This window comes from Anthonomus grandis, chromosome 1 (assembly GCF_022605725.1).
Source record: "Anthonomus grandis grandis chromosome 1, icAntGran1.3, whole genome shotgun sequence".
NCBI classification, from domain to species: Eukaryota; Metazoa; Arthropoda; class Insecta; order Coleoptera; family Curculionidae; genus Anthonomus; species Anthonomus grandis.
This window is the reverse complement of record NC_065546.1, coordinates 46054150-46081917: the sequence shown is the minus strand read 5'-3', so window position 1 is coordinate 46081917 and position 27768 is coordinate 46054150. Positions and strand designations below refer to the sequence as shown.

The 27768-nt window shown below is 32.1% G+C and overlaps 2 protein-coding genes across 2 annotated transcripts in view; one reads left to right on the top strand and one right to left on the bottom strand.

The window, feature by feature from the left end:
- The window catches only part of LOC126740527 (acetylcholinesterase-like), a 255707-nt gene that overhangs the window by 21065 nt on the left and 206874 nt on the right, over positions 1-27768 (top strand). The window lies entirely within an intron of this gene.
- LOC126740553 (uncharacterized) lies at positions 3699-4815 on the bottom strand. The gene is made up of 2 exons (XM_050446641.1): positions 4108-4815; positions 3699-4048 (listed from the first exon to the last, which is right to left on the bottom strand). Exons 1-2 carry the CDS (start codon positions 4525-4527, stop codon positions 3794-3796), a joined length of 675 nt encoding a protein of 224 aa, XP_050302598.1. The 5' UTR covers positions 4528-4815; the 3' UTR covers positions 3699-3793.

Sequence of the window (27768 nt, the reverse complement as noted above, 5' to 3'; positions counted from 1 at the left end):
GAGTGTTTTATTGGAAAAATCCCAAATCCTAGGGCCGAGTGATGTATGTGTTGGTTATTCATTGAGTCATCCTGATAATTGAGTTGAACAGATAGAAAATAGCCAACATAATATTAGCTATCATTTTTGAATGTAACGTTAAGAATATAAATTATATGACTTTTAAAAAAATTTCAATTTGTTTCAAATTTTATGTCTTCGTTTTATGCATTGGAAATAGTTGTTTATATTTTTTATATTATTGCAGATATTTTCTATTTTATCTAACTCGAGAAAAAAAGACATAAAAATTATGCATCAAAATATAAAAAATAAATATCAAAAAAGTACACAAGAAAACATAAATCCCATATAAGTACTTCAGAATATATCACTATAAATAAATTCAAGTAAAATTTTTTATTTATATGTCTGTGTTCGTTAATAACAAACTATTAAGATAACTAAATTTAATTTTGAGTTATACATTTAACTTTTAATGAATAATACATTATATGTAACATTAAAAATAAAAAACTAACATGAACCATCATGCTTCTATTAAAAATATAGCCCGTATATTTATTTAACTAATGGAAGAATTGTTACGGTCGACACGAAAGGTTTAAAGTTTAAAAGGATGTCTTCTATTAAGTGTGATTGAATTACACCAAATATTATTATTATATTTATCATCTCGATTAGCTTATTAAAATTTATAAATATTAAAGAGGTTATGCCAACAAAATTATGAGCCTTTAAACCAACCATAAAATTCTTGAAACAGTAAATTGGATAAAAATTGAAACTTTTTCCCTTAAACTGAGGATATAGGATTAAGTTTCTTGATTCCTCCTGCATCTGATGTGTCTGTTAAGCCAGTTTAATACACCACATTAAACGGCTTTAAAGGAAATCCGGGAACACGATACGCAACAATATAATTTAATTTTCCTTCTCTTTTTGCTTATTATTAAAAAAGAAAATTGCTAATAATTGCATAAATTACATCATAAGTTGTATTGTATAATAAAAGAAATCCGGCTTATGATATTTTTTATCTGCAGGTCAAGTCTTAATTACAAAAGTGTTAATTCTAAGAGATATTGAGCATTTTATATACCTTTTGTAAGTGTGTTTAATTTTACCACCAGCTGTAAAATTCATTTCTCAATTCAAGGTAAAATAAAATACTAAAATATTAAAAAGATGCTCTTCTACAAGGTGGACCATTTTAATATATGCACCCAAGCGAGATTCGTACAAATGTTTAAGATTAAAGTTATTCAGAACAGAGGGGAGACATAGGTTTCAAACAGATATAGATCTGTGGAGGTAATCTTGAAGTCATTTTCCAAGGGTTAATCAAAATCAGAGTACTTTTTTTAATGGGAACCGCTATTTTTTGTAGCGGATCCGAAAAGATCAGTAAATTTCATGATATTTAAAACCTTATACCTGATCATACCCTCAAAAATAAAAAACTGCTTTCTAGGTTTTTCTGAAAGTTTCTCTTTGATTTAAATATTTTAAAAATATTTTAGCGTATGGATCAAGCAGCAATGTTTAAATAACCTTAACCGTCTTGACCTTGAGGTCAATTATCAAAATCATTTTCAAATCGGAGTGATTCTATTTAATGGAGACTCTGATCAAGCTGGCTTCCATCTTGGATAACACTTCAATAAACCAGCTGTTGAGTGATTGAAACCAGTGATAAGTGATTTTAATGTAGATCATCTAGATGACTATGGACACCGCGCGTTAGCAGCAAAATATTAAATTTGTTGTGTTGGTATTTACATTGTTTTAGTTGTGTTGGTATTTAAAAATTGTGGATAATTATTTTCCTGCAAATAGAATACTTTTTCTTTAAGATGCCCTCAAGTAAAAAAAAATCTAGTGGGGTAAGATCCGGTGATTTTTCTGACCACCTTGTTGAACCATTGGTGCCTAACCAATTTTCTCCAAATCGTTTCCTTAAGTAATTCGAGACAATGCTGGTTTTATGGTGCTCCATCTTTCTGGAATATTATGGAATCAAAATGTAAAAAAAATTTATCGAGAAAATTCTCAATTTTATTTTGAAGAGAGTTTAAATATCTTTCTCAATTTTATTCAATACATCCTCAGATATAATAGGGCAGATTATTTTTATTCTATTTAAACCCAATTACACGTTAAACCCAAATAGTTTTTTAAAACCACTTCTGGGATTTTCTTGCCACCAATATCGTGTATTATATCAATTAAATCATTTTAAGGTTTGTAAAATGATTTAATTGATATCATATTGAAAATCTTAATTCGTTATAAAAAAATAATAAGAAAATAACTGAGAATTATTACTTTAATTAAAATATTTTTTTGACATTTGACCTAGGTTATTAACATATCCACCTATTTGCTTTGTACATAGTTTAAATGTTTTTAATTTAAAACTTTTTAAGTGTTAAAATTTCAACGACAAATAAATATTTTGACATTAAAAATGCTGTTTGCTATAAGTCTAGTGGTTTTTTAATTGTTTTATTTTATGGCCTACTAAGTTCAAATTTTGCCGTCATGTTGGGAAGGCTCCAAACTCTAAGCCAACAGAACTCCATATAGTTTATTAGCACGTTGACTGCCATGTGTCACTGGCGCCATGTATATAAAATATATACATACATAGTTCTATTGATGACTGCAGGCCGTGTGTATACGATTTATGCACACATTACGTGTATTTCTTATGGGTTCTCTATTTTTCCAGCGTAGGACTAACATATAATGTGATTGGCGTGAAAATATTTTTCTATTTTTTGAAAATATAACTGTTTTACATTTTGTATTGCAAAAAAATGCCCTATAATAATAATAATAATAATAATAATAATAATAATAATAATAATAATAATAGACAGTTTATATTTCCTCATAAGATATTACATATGCTCACTCATAGATATAAATAAGTTTACAATATAAATACAAAGAAAAAGAAATCCATCAGTGTATATTAATTCAGCATGTAACTGTAAAGAGGAAATAAAGGTCATGTTTCAGCTACCCTCAGAAGAAGGAGCTGTTAAGACCTTGAATATTACACTTATAATTTAAAAAAAAAATATCGCGAACCGCATTATAAACTGTACGAGTAGCATGCACACCCTACATCCATAACTAACCAAAAAGAAAAGAAATCTAAATTATCCTAGCTTACTTAATATATACTAATAGGAGGCAGGAAAGGAGGAACGAGGGGTACAGGTATATTAACTATATTTCTGTTGTAGACTCTTATAGTAGAGAAAAATATACAGCCAGATCCAAACACGGAATCCCGACACAAAAGAGAGCAAAACCAGGGCGACTGATTTACCAGAGATGTCAGTATTAAAAAGAAATAACATAAATTATTTCAATGCATTAAATATTATTTTGTTTAGATGAAAGAACCATTTTTATTGATTTTTTAAAAGCCGATGTAGATTTAGAAAAATCGCAAATTTTGTATTTATTAATTTTGGATACAATATTGTAAGAAAATGACTTTTTCCGAAAATCGATAAGAAATAATAACATTTTTGACAACATATTTGAAAGAAAAAGTCAATATTTCCTCCAACTTGATTGTTGCCTGGCAACCGAAAATAACAGTAAGGAAATATTCATTTCTGTACTGTAAGGAAATGCTATTTCCATACAGTAAACCTTAGAACATAAATGCGAACAGGCTTTTTCCTAAACAATTTTATTTTTAAAACTTTCAGCACAAACAAGGTTAACATTATATTTTAAAATTATTACTTATTATTTGTTATATTTACTGTTATTTGACAATTAGTACAAGTATTGAAAACTGGAAGAACTTGGGAACTAATAGCATTGTTTTTTTGAATATTTTCCAAACTAATAATTTTATTTGTATGACAATAACTATTACTATAAATGATCTTGATGTATTGGTTTTTGAATCCGGTATGGTAACTAAAAGTTTAGATAGTAGGTCTTGTATATCTTGTACAGTCATTTTAACCAGCTCGTCCATTCTGCAAGCTCCGGAAATTCCAAATATTACAGCTACCTACAACAATAAATAAGCATGTAAAGAATCCAAATATAATTTGAAGTTTTGTAAGTTACCTTAATCATTAAATATTCCTTATCTGGAGCTTCCTGAATAAATTTGTTTATTTCTTCTTTAGTTAAAATCTTGGATTTTTTTGGCTTATAGGCATGTGCTTGTTTCAGGAATGCCCGAAGTTTTGAATATTCAGATATATCCACATCATGTCTAATTGCAAGGGTTGCCTTCAGCATTGAACAATTGGCCCATAAAGTTGAAGAATTCATCTTGGAACCAAGCTCCAAGAAGTATGCCATTACAACATTTTCCGAGAAAGAAGTTACATTTTTATTCGTACGGTAGTCCATGAAGCGGTTATATACATAGTTATACTTATTTCTAGATTTTACTGGTAACAATTCCAATGATGCAGCATTCACTGCCTCTGTGAGTTCTGGGAGGGTTTCAGAAATGGAACAGTCATCATCACTCATCATTTTACACGTTACTTTGGCTTTTTAAAACGTTAAAAAATCAACACTTTGGAAAGACGCCACAAATAAACTTTTCACTCGTCAAGTTTGACAATTTAAAATTATGTACTTCGTTTCCGTAGTTACAAAACAATGTTTCATGGCTTCTTTTATTTAAGGGAAAAATAATAATGTTGATTTAAAATTTTTAACATGATTAGTAATAATTTACCGTAATTTTAATGATTCCCGATTTTCGGAAAAATAGTATGTAGACCTCGTAGGAAAAGCCACATTCCCGGACTCCGTATTGCCAGTCTCGGCTTGCGCCTCGACTGGCAATTTTTACAATCGCCCGGGAATGTTAAGCTTTTCCTACTAGGTATACAATATACTATTTAAAGCTTTCTTTCTTATGTAAAGGTATAGACAAAAGGTCATGTCTGCGAATATTTATATTGTGTACGTCAGTACGGTATCTGAGCTTATTATAGAGATATGGTGGTGCTTTAAATTTTATTATTTTATAAATAAAACATATGGAGTGCAACTCTCGGCGATTTAACATATTAAGCCATTTAAGATCGACTAATTTATGTGATACCCTTTCCCTACGTCTAATTCGACAAATAAACCTTATGCACGAGTTCTGTAATTTTTGAATTCTTGCAGAGTTAGCGCAGTCTAAAAATGGTCCATATACTGTATCTGCATAATTAAAATGGGATAGAATTAATGAGTCGCATAAAATTTTTTTTGTTTCTTTTGACAAATAAGATCTATGCTTGTAAAGTTTTTTTAGCATTGAAAATCCTTTCTTAAGACAACTTGTAATGTGATCTGTGAACTTTAGCTTGACGTCTATGATTAGGCCTAAAGTTTTAGTTGAGACATGAAAAGGGATAAGTTCTCCATTAAGAATTAGCTGGACATGATCCAAAACCGCCCTTCTGCTATTATCACCACAAAATAACATTGCCACGCTCTTGGCTGGATTCAATTTAAGAGAATGATCTGTCGAGACTCTATTTACTAGAGCAAGGTCAGCATTCAAACAAAAATTAGCTCTTTCAATATTACTAGCATTAAATGACAAATATAATTGTGTGTCGTCGGCGTAGAGATGGTATTTACAGAATTGCAATTTATCCATAAAAGCCGACGTAAAAATGCTATACAACAAAGGACCCAGAATGCTACCCTGTGGGACGCCAGACCTTACTATTGCCACCCTAGACTTATCTTCTCCAATCAAAACTCGTTGTATTCTATCACTTAAAAAAGATAAAATTAATTTAGTAGCTATAGTATTAAAACCGAAATAATGTAAAATATTAATCAAAAGTTTGTGATTTAGCATATCAAATGCTTTAGAGTAATCAAGCTGTATTAAAATCATTGCATCACCCCTGTCCAAACTGGCGACAACCTCATCAGTGACGTCAGTAAGAGCGGTAACACAGCTAAATCCCTTTCGAAATCCCGACTGTTTTTGTAATATAATATTCTTATCAGTAACATAGGCGGTAATTTGTTTTTCCATTACTTTTTCCAGGATTTTTGAAAGGGCTGGTAAAATTGAAATTGATCTAAGTTCGCCATAATTTAAGGGACTATTTTTTTTAGGAAGTGGCAAAATAAAAGCAGATTTCCAAGATTTTGGAAAGTACGAGTTTAACAAACAACTATTTATAATATGGGTAATAAATGGTATTATAAATGGACAAAAAAGAATTATTAATGTTGTGTTTAAATTATCAGGCCCAAACGCCTTAGATTTAAGTTTAATAATTAAATTTGATACTAAATTTTCATCCACTGGTGTAAAAGAAAATAATGGTGGAAACTTCTGATTAGATTTATAGAAATTGAAGGTTTCTTTTGTCGGAGGAGTAATATTAGAAGTTAAATAACTGAACCAGTCGTTAAGTTCATCGACTTTTTTTAGGTGTTCGGGAATTTGTCTAGATTTGTAATTTATTATATTCAGTTTATAAAGCTCCTTCCATTTGTCTCGAGTAGTGCAGTTTTGAAATTTGTTATTTAAATAAGCCTTTTTTTCATTACGTACGGCGGTGGTGGTAAAATTTCTTATCTGCTTATAATAGTTCCAATGTTCCAAATTTCTTGTTTTTCGAAAGCGCATTAAAGCCCGATTTCTGTGTTGCTTCATTATTTTTATATTATCAGTAATCCATGGACAGTAAGGTCTATTTTTACAAGTTTTAACAGTAAGAGGTGCGTGAATATCTAGTATATTAAGCATATGATTAGTAAGTATAGACACCTTTTCATCAATATCTTCAGTATCATAAATTTGATGCCAGGGTGCACCTATAATGCGGGTCTAAGTTGGATAGGATTTTCTTTGTTTTTTAGTAAGAAAATACTGCATGTTAGGTTAGGAAATGTAACATAAAGTAAATTGGAAAACGTTTTATTAAAAAAAAATAGAAGGTGATAACTAATAATTAATTTGTTATTTGGATCGATGACGCTGTTTGATTAGTGCTTCTGAATAAAAGCCAGGCATTCACTATTGCTGTACCTGTCAAAAGTTCGACCGCAATTTTGCGGAACCACTTAACGCTTCTGCGTAGTGCACTTGAATATGATGACATTTGATCGGATACATCGATAAATGACTTTGCTGAGTTATATTCGCATATTGCTGATGGTTTCATTCGCAGTCCTCCATCTCTAGCACTTACTTCTCTCATTTCATCCCCATGTTTAGTAGTTAGAAACAAAATATCCCTCTTATATTTCTACTTCGCAACTAAAAGTCCACCCTTTTCTTCTCCGTATATTTCACCTTTTTTTAGGGTTTTCGCAGTCACGGTTTTTGGGCTCTTTCCTTTTACTTCTTAGTGTCCCAACTAAATGCGTTTTCTTCTCCAAAAGCTGTTGAGCTAGGCCGACACTTGTATACCAATTGTCGGTAAACAAAGTCCTTCCTTCATTCAGTAGACCCTCCATTAACTTTAAAACGACTTTATTGGCCTCTGGAATACCATCGGTTTTATCTATTCCGCAATAAATCTTGACGTGGTAGGTATAGCCACCTTTCAAACACAGTTTGAATAATTTAAAACCAAACTTATGTCTTTTTCCTTTTATGTTTTGCCGAAATGAAATTCTTCCACGAAAAGGCACCATACTTTCGTCAATGCATAAGACCTCTAAAGGAATCATATTGTTTCATGTTTCGATTTAGAATATCAACTAGGGATTGAATTTTGAACAGCCTGTCGCCAGGAGGGCAGTGCTCGTTATTTGAAAAGTGCCACATCTTTAGAAGGATCTCGAAACGATTTCTTGACATATATTTAGATGCTTGAGATGCGTAGAATTCACTTCGGCTCCTTATAAAAAAGCATCTCAGGCATCTCTAACTGTAAAACTAATAGGACTCAGAAATAATTTTAGCGGTTGTATATAGCATTTACACACACGGCGCAGATTGATAAAAAATAATACTGCGCCGCGTGTATACATTTTATACATGCTTCTAAACAAGGTCAAATACAAAAAAAGTGTCTCTTGCTACTATATTTGGATCTAAAATCTAGTTATTAGAAAACAAAATTAATAAAACACTCCCGGCGCACCTGACCCAAGTTCTGTTATACGCCCGGCTGTCAACGTGTTAGGCAACCCACAATACGAGAATCCTTAAGCTCAGTTCATACGCTTGCGAATTTAGGAAGGCGAATTGCGGATAATGCTATTTGAGAGTTCTTAAAAAAAAACAATTAAGAGCTTTATCCACAATTTGCGTTTGGCGATTTCCAAGTTGATAATCTCGGCTTTGAAAATAAAATAAGAAATATTGCCCTTCATCTGATTTTTAGATGAATTTTTAAGAAGTAAAGGAGTTTATTTGCAGCGAATGGTGTAAAAAATATAAAAAGTTGCAAAAAAATAATAAAGTTGTGATTATTTCCGGTTAAGCCGGAAGTTAAATTTTTTTTTTTTAATGTAGATTAAGCAGAATCATAGTTTGTACATAAATCGGAAATAAAAATTCAAAACCCAAGAAAATAAAAGCCCGTTACATGGTTGCTGTGCCACCTATATTGTGCACATTTACAGTAGCGGCCAAAAGTAGAGAAACTTTTGATTATTTTTAAAAAAATATTGATAGATTACTTTTTAAAAATATATTTTATTGTTTTAGGTGGAACACAAATACAACATAAAAAATAAGAAAATTATTTATAAACCCACAAAAAATTTTTTTTTTATTTTTTAAGCGGTCAAAAGTAGAGAAACTTAAGCAAAATATTACAAATACTTAAAATAAACCTAATATTTGGTAGCAAAACCTTTGTTTTTAATAACTTCTGCACATCTTCTGGGCATTGACTCCAACAATTTTACAATTTTTTCTTCTGGTATTTCCTGCCAGGCCTGCGATAATGCGCAAAACAGTTCTTCTTTGTTTTTAAATTTTTCGGGATATTTACGCCTAACATCTAACTCCAATTGTTCCCATAGGTTTTCAATGGGATTTAAGTCGGGGCTTTGTGGAGGCCAGGCTAAAACGTTGAGCTGTTCCTCCGCAAAAAAATCTTTAACAATTTTAGCTGTATGTTTAGGATCATTATCCTGTTGAAATTTCCAAATTAGTGGAAGGTTTTCTTCGGCGTAAGGTATCATATGATTCTTGAGGATCTGTAAATATTGATATCTGTCCATAATACCCTCAACTTTTATTAGCGGACCTAGTCCATGCCCAGAAAAAGAACCCCATACCATGACATTACCTCCACCATGTTTTATGGTTGGCCTAGTGTATTTAGGATTGAATCTTTGATGTGGGGGACGCCTTACATACTTTATTCCATCCGACCCAAATAAATTAAATTTACTTTCATCGGACCAAAGTATGTTTTTCCATTGGTTATAAGTCCAAGTGGAATGTTCTCTAGCAAATTTTAAACGAGCATGCCGATTTTTCTTGGAAATGAATGGTTTCTTTGCCGGTCGTCTGGCTTGGAGGTTTCCTTCGCCTAAGCGTCTTCTTATGGAACGGATGGATAGTGAAATGGAAGGGTTTCCTTTCTTAATATCCACGGCAGTAAAGAAAGGATTTTTTTGGGAACATCTTCTTATTACTTTATCATCTGAAGGAGTAGTCTTTCGCGGCCTTCCGGTCTTAGGTTTAATTAAAGAACCTCCACGTTCTTTGTACATCTTGATTTGTTTAGATATAACACTTTTATTAAGCTTTAAATCAATTGCAATTTGATTTTGTTTCAATCCATCTTGATATTTTTTTATAATTAGTTCTTTTAACTGAACTGACAAATGAATACCTCGTGGCATCTTACTCGACTAATACTAACACACGACTAAAATATTATTCTCTTTATTCAAAAACTGTTTGTTTAGGAATGATCGGAAAAAAAGTTTCTCTACTTATGGCCGCAAAAAAATGAAAAATATTTTGGTATTTTCGTCATGTGTTAAAGAATGTGTTTATTTTTATATCATTATAAGTAACTTAAGGTACCCAATGATTTAGTGATGAAATTAAAACTTTTTATTTAACCTATTAATTAATTTTTTAAAAAATTAAAAGTTTCTCTACATTTGGCCGCTACTGTATATTGCAGTATATTCTATCTAAGCCTGAAATCTAAAACATCACACGTATATTCAAAATTCTCTAAATATTATGGTTTCCTTCACATAAGATTCATGTTACTTTAACGAGACGTGACAAGATATTGCATTACATTTGATATTTAAACAAGGTATTTCCTGGATATTCAGATTTTATCCGTAAGGATCCATATATATATTTTTTTGTTTCCAGTTGTTTCTTTTTAAATTTTCTTATTAATATTAATCGTTTTGGATACGAGGTGGAGGATTTGTAAAGCAGAAGATGCTTAAACTGTTTTATTTTTGCTTAAATAATAGAAACATATTATCCATTTTTTCTCTAAGAGACCAAACAAAACAAAAGTAAAAACTCCAAGTCACGGTCTCATTAAATACAAATAAATTTTAAGCGCTACGTGTGTGTGTTTAATTTTTAAGCGCTAAATATTTCGCTCCTATTATCCTTAGGCCTGGTGATGCTCTGACAGGAGCGAAACACGTGTAGCGTTTAAAAATTATTCATGGTGTCAGTTTGAAAACATCAATGCAAATATTTCTGAAACAGAAAAAGTTAGAAAAGCGCAATTTGGTATAAATGTTTCACAGATAGGGAGAACTACAACCACCATTTTGGTTATAGGGTGAGTCATCTTTTGGGCCTAAGGCACCCAAACTCTAAAATTTTGAATGCCACCATCCATTTTGTGATACCTTAAATTAAAGATCTTTTGAAATAGTATTCGCCTACATATGTAAGAATTTTTCCTAAATTTTGAACAGGTCAAAGAAAAGTAAATAAATTGAATAAAATAAACTTTGTTTTATAAAGTGCCATTTTTTTAATTAGATGCTTAAAATGCCTTCCATTTTGTGCTAAATAAAAATAGTAATATTTTTTAAACTTATTTCTAACATTCTGAAAGCCATCCCTTGGAGTAGATGCATACTAAGTCAAGTGTGTCATTGTATTTTTGATTGTATTTCACACTCAATAAAGTCAAAAGTAACAATAGGTTTTTTATTCCAACTTAAAATTTTGCTTACTAAGTTGGAATGCAGGTTTTAGGTCGTACCAGAAAGTAGATGTTTGGACCTAGTTTAAAAAAAATATACTAAAAAAATTTACATTGTATATCGTATTGTGACTTTTCACCGACTTATCCAAATACTTCATACAATCATTTACAGTATGGCTAAAATAATTGAAATAATATATTTTTATGGTTCTCAAAATCGTTGCACTTTAAGGGCTGTTGCATTATTGCATTTTCAACAAGATAGAGTGTATTGTTCGGTTCCACTATATTGTTCTTGTGAGGTAATTTTTACATGATGCGTTTCCAGATCAGTGGATTGGGAGAAAAGATCCAACAGAACGGCCGTCAAGATCACCAGATCTAACACCCATTGACTTTTTTTTCTGGGGTCACTTAAAAACTGTTAGATGCAACCAGCGTCACTCTATGATTTTTAGCAACGGATTATTAAAGAATGTGTGTCTATTCCAAGAGAAGTATTTCAAAACGTGAAAAATTACTTTGAAAATAGATTATTATATTTTTATTTAGCCCAAAGTGAAATACATTTTAAGCACCTAATTAAATAAAATAATACTTTATCAAAACAGAGTTTATTTTATTTAACTTATACCTTTCTTTGACCCTGTATAAAATTTAGAAATGATTCTTGTACAGGTAAATACTACTCCAAAAGACTTTTAATTTAAGGTGTCACAAAAAGGGTTGGATTTTGAATTTTGGTATTGGGGTGCATCGGGCCCAAGAGGTGACTCTATAGAGGTGACGCTATAATCAAAATAATATGGTGTTTGGAGTATTCCCTACCTGTATAACATTTGCATCAAATTGCGATTTTCTAACTTTTTTAGTTTTAGAGATATTTGCATTGAAAATTTTCAAATTGACACCCTGTACATATTTAATGATACCGTAAGTTTTTACGTTTGTTTTCTTTGCTCAAATAAGTTTTGCTCTCCGTATTCTAAACTCGGTGAATCTGAGGTCAGGTGCATGGAGCTTCGCCGAAAAATCAAATATATGTATATTGTGATGAGTGTCAGATAGCACTAAAGGAAAATCTTGGGCTTTCGGTTGAATATGATTCTTACTGAGATCAAATCTACCATTTTAATGGGAATTCTTAAAGAACAAACTGCGGTTTTCGATTGCTTAAACTCTGAAATATCTGCTCTGCGTAAAGAGGTCAGTAAGCTAATTTGCTCTGATACAAACGTAGTCGACACTATTTCTCAACCAGATGGTCCTAAAACATTTCTACCGTTGCTAAATCACAAAATTCATTGCTGATAAAACCAAAAGACTTATATATTGAGATTGATTATTACGCTTATTAATGCACGGTTGATGTGGGACATGCTTGTATCGTCTTATGGAACCTTCTAATCTTTAGATTAGAAGACTCTTAAAACGTTGCGGCTTTCGTCATCTAGCTGAAAAATGTGATTAAGAAAACGGTATGTTGAAGGTGCTCCAAAAAACATAGTGTCAAAAAATGTAAGGAATCCTGTTCATGTCGACGCCTATTCCTTCACTTCCTGATATTAAGAATGAACACTCGTGTTGATGGTATTGGTACATAATTATGTACTGGCTGGAATAAGGTGTTCTGTGGTAGTGTATAATGTATACGTCATTGGTGCTAAATGATGAGAACCTTTAACATTTGTTGATTGAAGTGAATATTAAAAACAAAAAAAGTTTTAGTGACCACCCTTGATTGGCTATGAATGTTTAAATTGTCTAGAAAATATTCCGTCTATTCTTCCATTATATGATCATGTTATATCGATATGTGACCTGAATAATAATTTAGTTATACTGGTACCAAGACCTGATTTATTGAGGGCATTTTGCAAATGTTTGACCTAAAATAGATTATTGCTTAATCAACTAGGTTGTCTGGACGTAATGATTCATTATATGTACATACAGTACCACAATCGAAGTACAAGGGATCTAAAAACGTCTAATAATCAATAGTATCTAGATTTACAAAATTGTCTTTCTCTTGGGGTTAAGAGTATAAAAAGCTTACATAGAGTCAGAATTAAATAAAGGGAATAGGAAGTGTAAAAAGTCCTCGCTTTGATCAACAACTATAATATTAGTTCAAAAACTTTGTATAAAATTCCTAACCACTTTAAAGATATATAACATGTCAGCAATCACTTCTCTACTGTAAGTTACCTACCTGTGCAAATACATAATGAGACTTGCAAACGTTTTGCAGCTCAAATGTGTTTCATGACTCTCCATTTACGTTTAAGAACGTTGCCGAATATGACATAAATCAGGCTTCTTCTAGATTTAAGTCACATTGTGCTGATATGAATATTAGAGATTATAATATGTTGCTATATAGCATACATCGTAACTTGAAGTTACTAGAAAGGCATCTTTCCTGATTGGAAACATCATTGACATATGACAAAAATGGTTGACACGATATGCGATATGATTGTGGAATTTTTCGGTGAAGGAAATATCTTAGCCGCTGTGCAGTCTAGATTCAGTAGGGGGCCATAGTATGGCAACAAAATGCTTCAACGTTACAACTGAACTTTCCACTTATCATTCACCCACATATAGACCACGAGACTAAGTTTCTAGAGACTAAGTCTTTAGAAACCAAAAAGTTAATCTTTAAATCCAAAATTCAAAAATTATAAATTATTTGTATATTATTATTAAAAACGTTAATAAAATCGCAACAGTGTATTTTTTTGGCTGTTACTTTTAGACAGGTCATTGAGACCTTTAAAATGAGGTACCACACGACCCCCCTTTCTATTTAAAATTTTTTCTCAAGATGTCGCCCAGCCGCCATCTTGCAATTTACAACTACCTAGTTTACAGTGAAAAATAGTATCTATAGACCAATTTACTTATGCCAAGTTTCAAAAACTTTTTTTGACCCGTTCAAAAAATAAATGGGGGAGGGGGACTTCAAAGAAAAGCACTGTATATAATAATAATAATAATAGACTGTTTATATTTCCTCATAAGATATTACATATGCTCACATAGATATAAATAAGTTTACAATATAAATACAAAGAAAAAGAAATCCATCAGTGTATATTAATTCAACATGTAACTGTAAAGAGGAAATAAAGGTCATGTTTCAGCTACCCTCAGAAGAAGGAGCTGTTAAGACCTTGAATATTACACTTATAATTTAAAAAAAAAAAAATATCGCGAACCGCATTATAAACTGTACGAGTAGCATGCATACCCTACATCCATAACTAACCGAAAAGAAAAGAAATCTAAATTATCCTAGCTTACTTATTATTTACTAATAGGAGGCAGGAAAGGAGGAACGAGGGGTACAGGTATATTAACTATATTTCTGTTGTAGACTCTTATAGTAGAGAAAAATATACATATAAAAATTTATATTTCCAAACGCGCGCCAGATCCAAACACGGAATCCCGACACAAAAGAGAGCAAAACCAGGGCGACTGATTTACTGACTGATATACTGATGTCAGTATTAAAAAGAAATAACATAAATTATTTCAATGCATTAAATATTATTTTGTTTAGATGAAAGAACCATTTTTATTGATTTTTTAAAAGCCGATGTAGATTTAGAAAAATCCCAAATTTTGTATTTATTAATTTTGGACACAATATTGTAAGAAAATGACTTTTTAAAGATTTCTTTCTTATGTAAAGGTATAGACAAAAGGTCATGTCTGCGAATATTTATATTGTGAACGTCAGTACGGTATCTGAGCTTATTATAGAGATATGGTGGTGCTTTAAATTTTATTATTTTATGAAAAAAACATATGGAGTGCAACTCTCGGCGATTTAACATATTAAGCCATTTAAGATCGACTAATTTATGTGATACCCTTTCCCTACGTCTAATTCCACAAATAAACCTTATGCACGAGTTCTGTAATTTTTGAATTCTTGCAGAGTTAGCGCAGTCTAAAAATGGTCCATATACTGTATCTGCATAATTAAAATGGGATAGAATTAATGAGTCGCATAAAATTTTTTTTGTTTCTTTTGACAAATAAGATCTATGCTTGTAAAGTTTTTTTAGCATTGAAAATCCTTTCTTAAGACAACTTGTAATGTGATCTGTGAACTTTAGCTTGACGTCTATGATTAGGCCTAGAGCTTTAGTTGAGACATGAAAAGGGATAAGTTCTCCATTAAGAATTAGCTGGACATGATCCAAAACCGCCCTTCTGCTATTATCACCACAAAATAACATTGCCACGCTCTTGGTTGGATTCAATTTAAGAGAATGATCTGTCGAGACTCTATTTACTAGAGCAAGGTCAGCATTCAAACATAAATTAGCTCTTTCAATATTACTAGCATTAAATGACAAATATAATTGTGTGTCGTCGGCGTAGAGATGGTATTTACAGAATTGCAATTTATCCATAAAAGCCGACGTAAAAATGCTATACAACAAAGGACCCAGAATGCTGCCCTGTGGGACGCCAGACCTTACTCTAGCCACCCTAGACTTATCTTCTCCAATTAAAACTCGTTGTATCCTATCACTTAAAAAAGATAAAATTAATTTAGTAGCTGTAGTATTAAAACCGAAATAATGTAAAATATTAATCAAAAGTTCGTGATTTAGCATATCAAATGCTTTAGAGTAATCAAGCTGTATTAAAATCATTGCATCACCCCTGTCCAAACTGGCGACAACCTCATCAGTGACGTCAGTAAGAGCGGTAACACAGCTAAATCCCTTTCGAAATCCCGACTGTTTTTGTAATATAATATTCTTATCAGTAACATAGGCGGTAATTTGTTTTTCCATCACTTTTTCCAAGATTTTTGAAAGGGCTGGTAAAATTGAAATTGATCTAAGTTCGCCATAATTTAAGGGATTATTTTTTTTAGGAAGTGGCAAAATAAAAGCAGATTTCCAAGATTTTGGAAAGTACGAGTTTAACAAACAACTATTTATAATATGGGTAATAAATGGTATTATAAATGGACAAAAAAGAATTATTAATGTTGTGTTTAAATTATCAGGCCCAAACGCCTTAGATTTAAGTTTAATAATTAAATTTGATACTAAATTTTCATCCACTGGTGTAAAAGAAAATAATGGTGGAAACTTCTGATTAGATTTATAGAAATTGAAGGTTTCTTTTGTCGGAGGAGTAATATTAGAAGTTAAATGACTGAACCAGTCGTTAAGTTCATCGACTTTTTTTAGATGTTCGGGAATTTGTCTAGATTTGTAATTTATTATATTCAGTTTATAAAGCTCCTTCCATTTGTCTCGAGTAGTGCAGTTTTGAAATTTGTTATTTAAATAAGCCTTTTTTTCATTACGTACGGCGGTGGTGGTAAAATTTCTTATCTGCTTATAATAGTTCCAATGTTCCAAATTTCTTGTTTTTCGAAAGCGCATTAAAGCCCGATTTCTGTGTTGCTTCATTATTTTTATATTATCAGTAATCCATGGACAGTAAGGTCTATTTTTACAAGTTTATATAGTAAAGTCTTTGGTCTAATTAATCCTAAACACCTTGTAGCTTTGTTATCGTACTACGATCTTACTAAGTAAGCATGCCAGTATTTCTACAACTAGTTATTTCACAAATCAGAGGTTGTTAAAGTGGTTTTGATGGTATACGTGGATACCTAAATTGTATATGGATTTTGACCGGAGAAGTCTAGTGGATCGATGCCGAGGATTAGCGATGATTTGTCTACTTGTATGGTCTTATTCTTAATACCAAGAAGAGTAAGTTTATAATTCTTGGTTCCGATGTGACTATGATTAAAGTTTGCTTTGCTTCTCTTTGTGTGTCAGAGTCGTAATCTTAATATTTTATAAGAGTTTAGGTTTTAAGGATGATGTCAAAACAAACATGTAAACAGTATATTTTAAATTATTATAAATACTTAATCTGCGACTTACAATACAACGTACAGTTGGCCCAAAATGTAGGAGTTCCTTTTGTATATAATGTACGCAAATTTGAGCATGTAACATTTTTTTACAGAGCTTTTAATATTTTGAAATTTGATCAACGAAGTATTGATAAGTAGGGTAGACAAGCATGAGTAGTGCCCTCGCTATCTGTTTGACCTCTTTACAGCTATAATAAGCTTATAGACAAGACCTATATAAGAAGACTTATTAGATACCTTATAAAACAGACTTTTTGAAAGAGTGATTTTTTGGGTAGTTTTACCTTCTGCAAATACTATATTATACCTGTTATGTACATACTTTGTTAAATATTGCATAACGAAAGTTATGATTATTATTATTAGTATTATTATATTTTTATAAAACACTTAACAAGGTATATAAGATAAATAAGATATTGTAAAGTGGGTCTAACGCGGTTAACGAATCCATTGTTCCGTGTTATAATAAGACTGTTAAATTAGACGCACTAAAACCAGGAAAGTTATGCCTGTGTGAAGCATATAAAGGGTATAATTAAATTCAGTCGGAAAGCGGAACCTCAATACCGTTTGTGGAATAATAAAAGACCGTAAATCCAGTATTTTAAGCCCAAGCTGCCGTATATGCAAAATGGAAAAGCAGAAACAATGGCTGTTAACGGAAATTCCAATATGTGAGGAAGTATGGCGTGAAGGTGTTCTGAAAACGGCCAAGTTCCGTGTTTCGTGTACGCGATGATATTAGTGTAAATGTTATGATTTATTAATATTATCTTTTTTTTTAATTAAGTTTGTTTTGAAAATATTGGAATATAAGTATTCAGAGAGAAGGGCGTTTTTTCAGCAGCATGAGAACGTTCGACGGTTTGACAGTTGTTAATGACAAACTACGTTTTTGTTTATTAAGATTTCGTTAATTTTTTATTATTTATCATAAATCGTTTAACGCCAGAATAATAACGGTTCCGAATTGGGGAAAATTAAATTGAAAAAAAAATTGTTCGTAAAATTCATTCTTACGAATTACATTCAATTTTACGTTTAACTTAACCGGCCTAGTGTGCAAGCAATTTGTGCCCCTTGATTAGAAATATTTTTCCTATAGCTTAAAAAACTAAAAAAAAGTATTTACATTTTATCTCTATAAGACAAAACTATATCGTTTTACGTAAATATAATAAAACTGTAACATTAATTAACAGTAAAAAGAGTTTTTCAAAAATAAAACACACCTTTAAATTTAAAGCGAAGGCTTTGGAATTATTAATTTGGATTTCGACTTTAAGTTTTAGTTATAAGAGGTCTAGCAAAAAAGGTACTCCAAACTTACTTTGAAGAGAGAGAACAATACGTCAAACTAAATGGTACCCATAGCGATCCAGATATAATAAATATAGTTGTGCCACAAGGTACAATATTGGGACCAATTCTGTTTGTAATATACATAAACTCTTTGCTTAAACTAAACATATCTGGCCAAATAGTTAGCCTTGCAGATGATATGACCCTAATATTTAGAGGCAATACATGGGAAGAAGTAAAAAATACTTTGCATGTGGGCTTTGGGTAGGTAAGAGATTGGTTATGTACCCAGAAACTCACGATTAATATGGAAAAAACAAATTATATAGCTTTTTCCTTATGTAATAAGAGCAGACCACTTTTTACTAGTATCATTGTCAACACTACAAGATACGAAGTAATCACAGAAACAAATAAAACAAAATATCTTGGAATTATAACTGACCAATACTTAAAATGGAATGATCGATCATATTTATTATCATTGTGGTAAAGTCGAAAACTAATACAAAAATTTTACGTTCTTCGAGAAATACTGGGCAGTAAATTATGTTTGCTTATGCATAAATCTTTAGTGGAGTCTCTCCTCTCTTATTGCATAATAGTATGGGGTGGTACTTACAAATTTAATCTTTAACTCTTTGTACATAGTACTGATATTTCAAAAAAAATTAATCACGCATTTCCAAGGTACCAGGAGTAATATGCATAACAGTTTCTCCCTGCTATTCGTTGGATGTCGTCCCGCCACCTTGGCGTGCAATGGCTCTTGGGCGCCATTGCATGATTTTGTTAGTCTATCTAGATGGGTCTTGCCTTGCAACGTGACCCGCCCATCTCCATTTTAGTTCGGCTACTCTTCTCATAACATCCGTTACCTTTGTCCTTCTTCGAATCTCATTGTTTCTAATGTGGTCTCTTAAGCTAGTTCCCAGCATGGCGCTCCATGGCTCTCTGGGTTGTTCTGAGTCTTTCTGCGCTCCTCTTTGTCAGTATCATCGTCTCGAGTCCATACGTTGTAACGGGTAATATGCAAGCCTCGTAGACTTTCCGCTTAAGATTAATTGGGATGCTTTGGGATTTTAAAATGTATCCTAGTCTTCCGAATGCTGCCCAGCTAAGTCTTGTTCTCCAGGATATTTCGGCTGTTTTGTTTTGTTTTCCCAGTCTGACAGCGTGGTCCAGGTATATGTATTCCTCGCCGTTTTCGAGAGCGTGGCCTTCTATAGTTATTACTGTTTGTTCGTTGGTCATTATTTTGGTTTTGTTTAGATTCATCTTGAGTCCGATTTGTTTTGATGTTTCTTGCAGTTCTTCCAACATATCTTTTAGCTCGTTGATGGCATCACTAATGACAACAATATCATCAGCAAATCGAAGGTGACTTAGTCGAGCTCCATCTACGCTGATACCTTTATTTCCCCATGGCAGCTTTTTAAATGAGCTTTCCAGTGCCATCGTGAAGAGCTTAGGGGATATGGTATCTCCTTGGCGGACCCCCTTTTCTATCTTGATCTTATTTGTTGATGCTTCTTCGTTGATGGTCACTTGTAGTGTTGCGTTGTCGTAGATGTGTTTTATAAGTTTGGAGTATCTTGTGTCAATTCTTGCCTCGTCCATTGTGTTCAGGAGAGCCCTGGTCTCGACAGAATCGAACGCCTTCTCGTAATCGACGCCATGTGCAGAGTTATGTTATACTCGGAGCATTTCTCTATTAGAGTACGGATGGTTTGTAGATGGTCATTTGTACTAAATTCCTTCCTGAATCCTGCTTGCTCGACTGGTTGATAGAAGTCAAGTTTATTTGTCAGCCGGTTGGTCAAAACTTTTGTAAGAAGCTTCTACAAGTGTGAAAGAAGACTGATCGGTCGATAGTTTGCAATATTGGTGTTGCCCCTTTTTTTGAAAATTAAAATAACCTCGGCATTTTGCCAAGATTCCGGTATTTTCTCTTCGCTAATACATTTGTTTAAAAGGAGACAAGGTCATGCTCAAGCGCTGCTCCTCCCATTTTTAGCATCTCAGCGGTAACGCGGTCTTCTCCAGGTGCTTTCCTATTTTTTATTTGTTTCAGGGCCTTTCTTAGTTCGCTTCTGTTTACTTCTGGTATATCTTCGGATCCAACGTTCAGAATTTCTTGCCAGGCGATGTTTGGTTTAGGCAGGGTTGATGTATACAAGTCCTTGTAGAAGTCTTGAATGACATTTATTACACCTTGTCTATCTGTAACCGTTTCCCCATTTTTATTTTTTATTTTAAAAAGTGTTTTCCTTTCTTCAGACATATTTGACCTAAGTACTTTCATGTTTGAGTTTTTTTCAATAGCTCTTTCTATTAGCTGATTATTATGAGATCTTAGGTCTTTTCGACATTCTTTGTTTATTGTTTTACATATCTCCCGGTATTCATTTGAGTCTCTGGCAGTTCTTTTCCTTTGGTCTATTAGATAACACATGTGTTTGGGCTTAGTTTGGATGGTTTTTTTACTTTGTACTTACAGCAAATTTTCTTTGTTGCTACCTGTTTACTGCTCGTTATGGTTGTTGATAGCTTGTCCAGTTCCATTTTCTTCAGGTAATTTAAGTTGTGCAGTTTGGCTTCTAGAATAGTTTGGTATTCGTCTTCCTTTGACATCAATATTTCAGTGGTTGGATAGTTTCCTTTTTAAACCATCTTTTTCCTTTCAGCTTTAGTGTTGATTAGCAATCTTGTTCAGACCAATCGGTGGTCGCTGCCTGTATCGAAAGAGTTTAGGACAGACACATCTTGGCATATGTCTCGTCTGTTGGAAATTATATAGTCTATTTCGTTTTTTATTTGTCCGTCCGGGCTTCTCCAAGTCCACTTTGTCTGGGGGGTTTTTTTGTAAAAGGTGTTCAAACAGTATAGATTTTGATGTTGGAGGTATTCTAGTAGCATTTCTCCTCTGTCGTTTCGGTTTCCTATACTATATGATCCTATATTTGGTGGATCGTCTTCGTTTTTCTGGCCGATTTTCGCGTTAAAATCTCCCATAATGATTTGAAACTTGGCGTTTTCCGACCTTTGAGCTGTCTCAATGTCTTCATAAAATTGTTCGACTTCTTGGTCTGGAGAGGAGCTTGTAGGGGCGTATACTTGGATTACATGCATGGAGCAGCTTTTATTGATCTTTAATATAATGTATATTACTCTGTTTGAAGCAGCCTCCGTTTTAGTGACTAGGTGTTTTAGTTTTTTGTTTATCATGATCGCCACTCCACCAATATGTGAGTTTGTGTCAGCGTTCTTCTGATATAATAGGTGTTCAGACGTAAGGGTGGTTACACTCTCTCCTTGACGCCTAGTTTCACTTAGGCCAATTATATCCCATTTGATATGCTCTAGTTCGTTTTCCAGGATCTCAAGGTGTTCCTTTGATCTCATAGTGCGGGTGTTATACGTAGCAATTTTGATTTCGATCTTTGAAGCAGGGTTAATGTTTGGGTTTATTGAGTTTTTGCCTCGCCCAGAATCCACGAGGCGGCCTGCCTGACTTATCAGTACGAGATTCTGAGTTTTTCACTCTACCCGCCTGGGGTATATCTGTTTTAGAACTCAACATTGGAAGGGTTCTGGCATTAAAAGGCCACGCTTGCCTAGCGGGTTGGCCAGTTTTGGTTTCAGCCGCCCACTTTGGGTCAGACGCTGTTTTGGGTCGCTCCTCTGGAGTCAGACACCCACACCTGTTTGGTCCGCGGGAGGTATTTGATTTCCCTCCTACCACCCATATCTGGAAGGCATTCCCCTATCCGCTACCTGGGGACGCGCCCTCTAGGGGCTACAGGTTCCCCCGAGGGAATATTAGGGCATATTCAGCTACAAAGAATAAATACCTACCTTATTTAAAAATAATAGAGGCGATATTTTTTGGGATGTGCTAAGATGTTAATTAAATAAAGAAAAATATATTAAAGCTACATTCAAGATTTTTTATTTTTTGTTTTATTGCGAAATTTATGTTACATATAAAGTGAATAATACGTGATTTTTCATTTTAGTGAGACGCCTAAACATATTTCAATATTTTAAAAAACTATTAATTTTATTTTTTGAATACAGGTGTTTTGGCCTATTTTACATTTCCTAATTTTTTTGAGCTATACGAAAATATTAATTTTCGATTTTTGGTTGTGAATCCCTTGCTATCACTTTGACCCTAGGCGACTAGTGTGTAATTTCATTTGCATTTGTTTCATAATTTTAGATTTAAACGTGTTTCGAAATTTACTTTAATTTTTTTGAAAGATGAAAAAAACGAGTTGAACAAGTGGAGCTGCAAAAAAAAAAGAAGAGGTAGTTGTTGCAAGAAAGTACTGTAAAACTTCCAAAAATTGATAGGTTTCTTGCTGCTAATGCTAAAGCAGCATCTAATAAAAAATCCGAATTTAGCGAGAAGACACTTCATTCTACGAGCAGTCAGGTTACTAAACAAGATAAAGACCAATATTATGAAAACTCAGAAGCACTTTTCGTAAACCTCTTATCAACCAATGAACAAAATAATGCACATGATATTAATGATGGAGGAGAAATTGACACGGAACAAATAACCGAATTCGATGTTCGATGTGCGTCAGATTCGAATGCTGAAATTGATTTTATTTCTTTATTCAAAATAAACAATGAGTATTCAACGAACTTTGCACATTTCTTAAAAATTGACATAATGACATAATGCAATGTAATAATTTAAAAAAGCTAATTTGGACTATCAAAACCTAAAGGACCTTTTCTCAAGAATACAAAAGAAAGCTGCCATCAAGAGTGATTATAACAATAATAATTGGTTATGTTATTCGAAAATAAAAGATGTTGTCTATTTTCGTTGGAACTCGTAGATTAGATTCAAGTTGGATAACCGGAATTAGTGATTAACGCAAAGTTTATCCACAAAATTTAAAAAACATAGTTTAGTTCAATCGCATTTAACAAGCTGCTTTGTATATGATTCTTGGAGAAAAGATTGTATATGATTGTATATGATTCTTGGAGAAAATTAGTTAAAACCATGCATAACTTAAATGGATATGAAAAATCCTTTGTTTATTTCTAACTAACCTCGGAATTATTTATTGAAAAAAATTAAAAGAATAAGTCAAATTTTGCATAAATTTGTTAATAACATTTAAGATTTACTTTCTAGTTTCTCTTCAATTTTTTAACTTGTATTATGGTATTTATGGTAAAGCCAATTAGCTAACAATAACTAATTAAGTAATTCAAGGAATGTATACAAATTTTTAAGTATACAATTAATAATTATATATAAATGTATACAATTTATACAAGTTTTTAGAGCTTGTTAAGATTTTTTGGGACAATAAATTGAATTTTTCAGAAATAAATTTTTAGTTATTTTTCTTGAAATAAATGTCCAACCAAATTAACTAAAGAATTTGTGTATCAATTTTGAAATGTCTCTTTAGTCTGGTTTTCGATTTATGTTATTCAATTTATTTTTAAAATATTTTAATTAAATATTATTTGAGATTTTTTAGGGAATTTTTTTATTTATTTTTGTATTGTTTCTTTTATAATTGTCTAACTAAATTAACTGAAGAATCTGTTTACCAATTTTCAAACATTTGTCCAGTCCGGTTTTTCAGTTATGAACTTTGTTTGGCATTTAGTCCCCTTAATGTCACACTTATTGCGTGTCCTCTTTTGTCCTTTTTTCCTTTTCCTCTTTGAGTTTTTTTATTGGAGACGTCAAAGTTGGGCCAAACGTTTGTGCCTTGGGATTGCCTGAAACATACTTACCGTCGTTTTTTTTTTTTTTATTTTTTAGAGAGGTTAAAAAAATCTGCAAACAGACACCCCGGGCCGGCCCGGGGTAGTGTGGGTTTGGGGTTTTTCAACCCCGACCCACTAAAAACCATTCCTCTAAGTCAAAAATTCAGGGTAAAAGCACACTGGTTACATGCTTTGTCAATTTTATTCAGGGAAGCACACTGATACATGCTTGGTCAATTTTTCAAGGGGAGAAAATTGCACACTTCTACATGCTTTGTCAATTTTTCAAGGGAAAAAATTGCACACTTATACATGCTTTGTCAATTTTTCAAGGGAAAAAATTACACACTTATACATGCTTTGTTAATTTTTCAAGGGAAAAAATTGCACACTTATACATGCTTTGTCAATTTTTCAAGGGAAAAAATTACACACTTATACATGCTTTGTTAATTTTTCAAGGGAAAAAATTGCACACTTATACATGCTTTGTCAATTTTTTAAGGGAAAAAATAGCACACTTATACATGCTTTGTCAATTTTTCAAGAGGAAATAATTGCACACTTATACATGCTTGGTCAATTTTTCAAGGGAAAAAATTGCACACTTATACATGCTTTGTCAATTTTTTAAGGGAAAAAATTGCCCACTTATACATGCTTTGTCAATTTTATTCAGGGAAGCACACTGATACATGCTTTGTCAATTTTTCAAGGGAAAAAATTGCACACTTATACATGCTTTGTCAATTTTATTCAGGGAAATAATTGCACACTTATACATGCTTTGTCAATTTTATTCAGGGAAGCACACTGATACATGCTTTGTCAATTTTTCAAGGGAAAAAATTGCACACTTATACATGCTTTGTCAATTTTTCAAGGGAAAAAATTGCACACTTATACATGCTTTGTCAATTTTTCAAGGGAAAAAATGGCACACTTATACATGTTTTGTCAAGTTTTCAAGGGAAAAAATTGCACACTTATACATGCTTTGTCAATTTTTCAAGGGAGAAAATTGCACACTTATACATGCTTTGTCAATTTTATTCAGGGAAATAATTGCACACTTATACATGCTTTGTCAATTTTATTCAGGGAAGCACACTGATACATGCTTTGTCAATTCTTGAAAAAATTGCACACTTATACATGCTTTGTCAATTTTTCAAGGAAAAAAGTTGCACACTGATACATGCTTTGTCAATTTTTCAAGGGAAATAGTTGCACACTTATACATGCTTTGTCAATTTTATTCAGGGAAATAATTGCACACTTATACATGCTTTGTCAATTTTATTCAGGGAAATAATTGCACACTTATACATGCTTTGTCAATTTTATTCAGGGAAGCACACTGATACATGCTTTGTCAATTCTTCAAGGGAAAAAATTGCACACTTATACATGCTTTGTCAATTTTATTCAGGGAAATAATTGCACACTTATACATGCTTTGTCAATTTTATTCAGGGAAGCACACTGATACATGCTTTGTCAATTTTTCAAGGGAAAAAATTGCACACTTATACATGCTTTGTCAATTTTTCAAGGGAAAAAATTGCACACTTATACATGCTTTGTCAATTTTTCAAGGGAAAAAATGGCACACTTATACATGTTTTGTCAAGTTTTCAAGGGAAAAAATTGCACACTTATACATGCTTTGTCAATTTTTCAAGGGAGAAAATTGCACACTTATACATGCTTTGTCAATTTTATTCAGGGAAATAATTGCACACTTATACATGCTTTGTCAATTTTATTCAGGGAAGCACACTGATACATGCTTTGTCAATTCTTGAAAAAATTGCACACTTATACATGCTTTGTCAATTTTTCAAGGAAAAAAGTTGCACACTGATACATGCTTTGTCAATTTTTCAAGGGAAATAGTTGCACACTTATACATGCTTTGTCAATTTTATTCAGGGAAATAATTGCACACTTATACATGCTTTGTCAATTTTATTCAGGGAAATAATTGCACACTTATACATGCTTTGTCAATTTTATTCAGGGAAGCACACTGATACATGCTTTGTCAATTCTTCAAGGGAAAAAATTGCACACTTATACATGCTTTGTCAATTTTTCAAGGAAAAAAGTTGCACACTGATACATGCTTTGTCAATTTTTCAAGGGAAATAGTTGCACACTTTTACATGCTTTGTCAATTTTATTCAGGGAAATAATTGCACACTTATACATGCTTTGTCAATTTTATTCAGGGAAGCACACTGATACATGCTTTGTCAATTCTTCAAGGGAAAAAATTGCACACTTATACATGCTTTGTCAATTTTTCAAGGGAAAAAATTGCACACTTATACATGCTTTGTCAATTTTTCAAGGGAAATAGTTGCACACTTATACATGCTTTGTCAATTTTATTCAGGGAAATAATTGCACACTTATACATGCTTTGTCAATTTTATTCAGGGAAGCACACTGATACATGCTTTGTCAATTCTTCAAGGGAAAAAATTGCACACTTATACATGCTTTGTCAATTTTTCAAGGAAAAAAGTTGCACACTGATACATGCTTTGTCAGTTTTTCAAGAGAAAAAATTGCACACTTATACATGCTTTGTCAATTTTTCAAGGGAAAAAATTGCACACTTATACATGCTTTGTCAATTTTTCAAGGGAAATAATTGCACACTTATACATGCTTTGTCAATTTTTCAAGGGCTTCAGCGCATTTTCCACACGTTAGTTAGTGAAGTCAAGTCAAGTCACGTCAAGTTATAATATTTTTCAATTAAGATAAATAAACTGAAAAATTACTCGTTAAAATCTAAAAATGGCGATTTTAAATTATGAACATTAACATTTAATAATGAAATTGATGCATCACAAATGCCTTTGCTGCTTACCTACCATTGGATATTAATTCATAAAGTCATAAAAATCCCTATGTCGATTATAGTATGAAGAGAAAGAAATTTCAATAAGGAAATTAACCCCGTATAGAAAACCTCCAAGATTTTAATAAATTCCATGTTCCCTTTTTATAAAATTTAAAGTGCAGATTTATGAATAAATCTGCCAGTACATATTTTGTTTATTGTTTGTTAGAACCCCTCATAATAATGTTTAACTATCGTGACGTTTTTTAAAGTAGAAGATTTAGCAAATAAATCTGTTTATCACAGAGAAAAATTTTAATAAAGAGGAAATTTAACGAATAAATTTCCCTAAACAATATTTATTAAAAAAAAAAATTGAAAATTTAAGAATTTATTAGAATTCGTAATTGTTATATGATCCCTTAGTATGACTGCGAATTTAGCGAATAAATCCACAAGAAACTTTTGAGAAATGAAAATTTGTAAAAAAGTTTGAGTGTTTTAAAAGGTGGAAATTTAGCGAATAAATTTCCCTAAACATTATTTATTTAAAAAAAAATTGAAAATTTAAGAATATATTAGAATCCGTAATTGTTTTATAAACACTTAGTGTGACTGCGAATTTAGCGAATAAATCCACAAGAAACTTTTGACAAATGAAAATTTGTAAGTGTTTGAGTGTTTTAAAAGGTGGAAATTTAGCGAATAAATTTCCCTAAACATTATTTATTTAAAAAAAAATTGAAAATTTAAGAATTTATTAAAATCCCTAATTGTTTTATAAC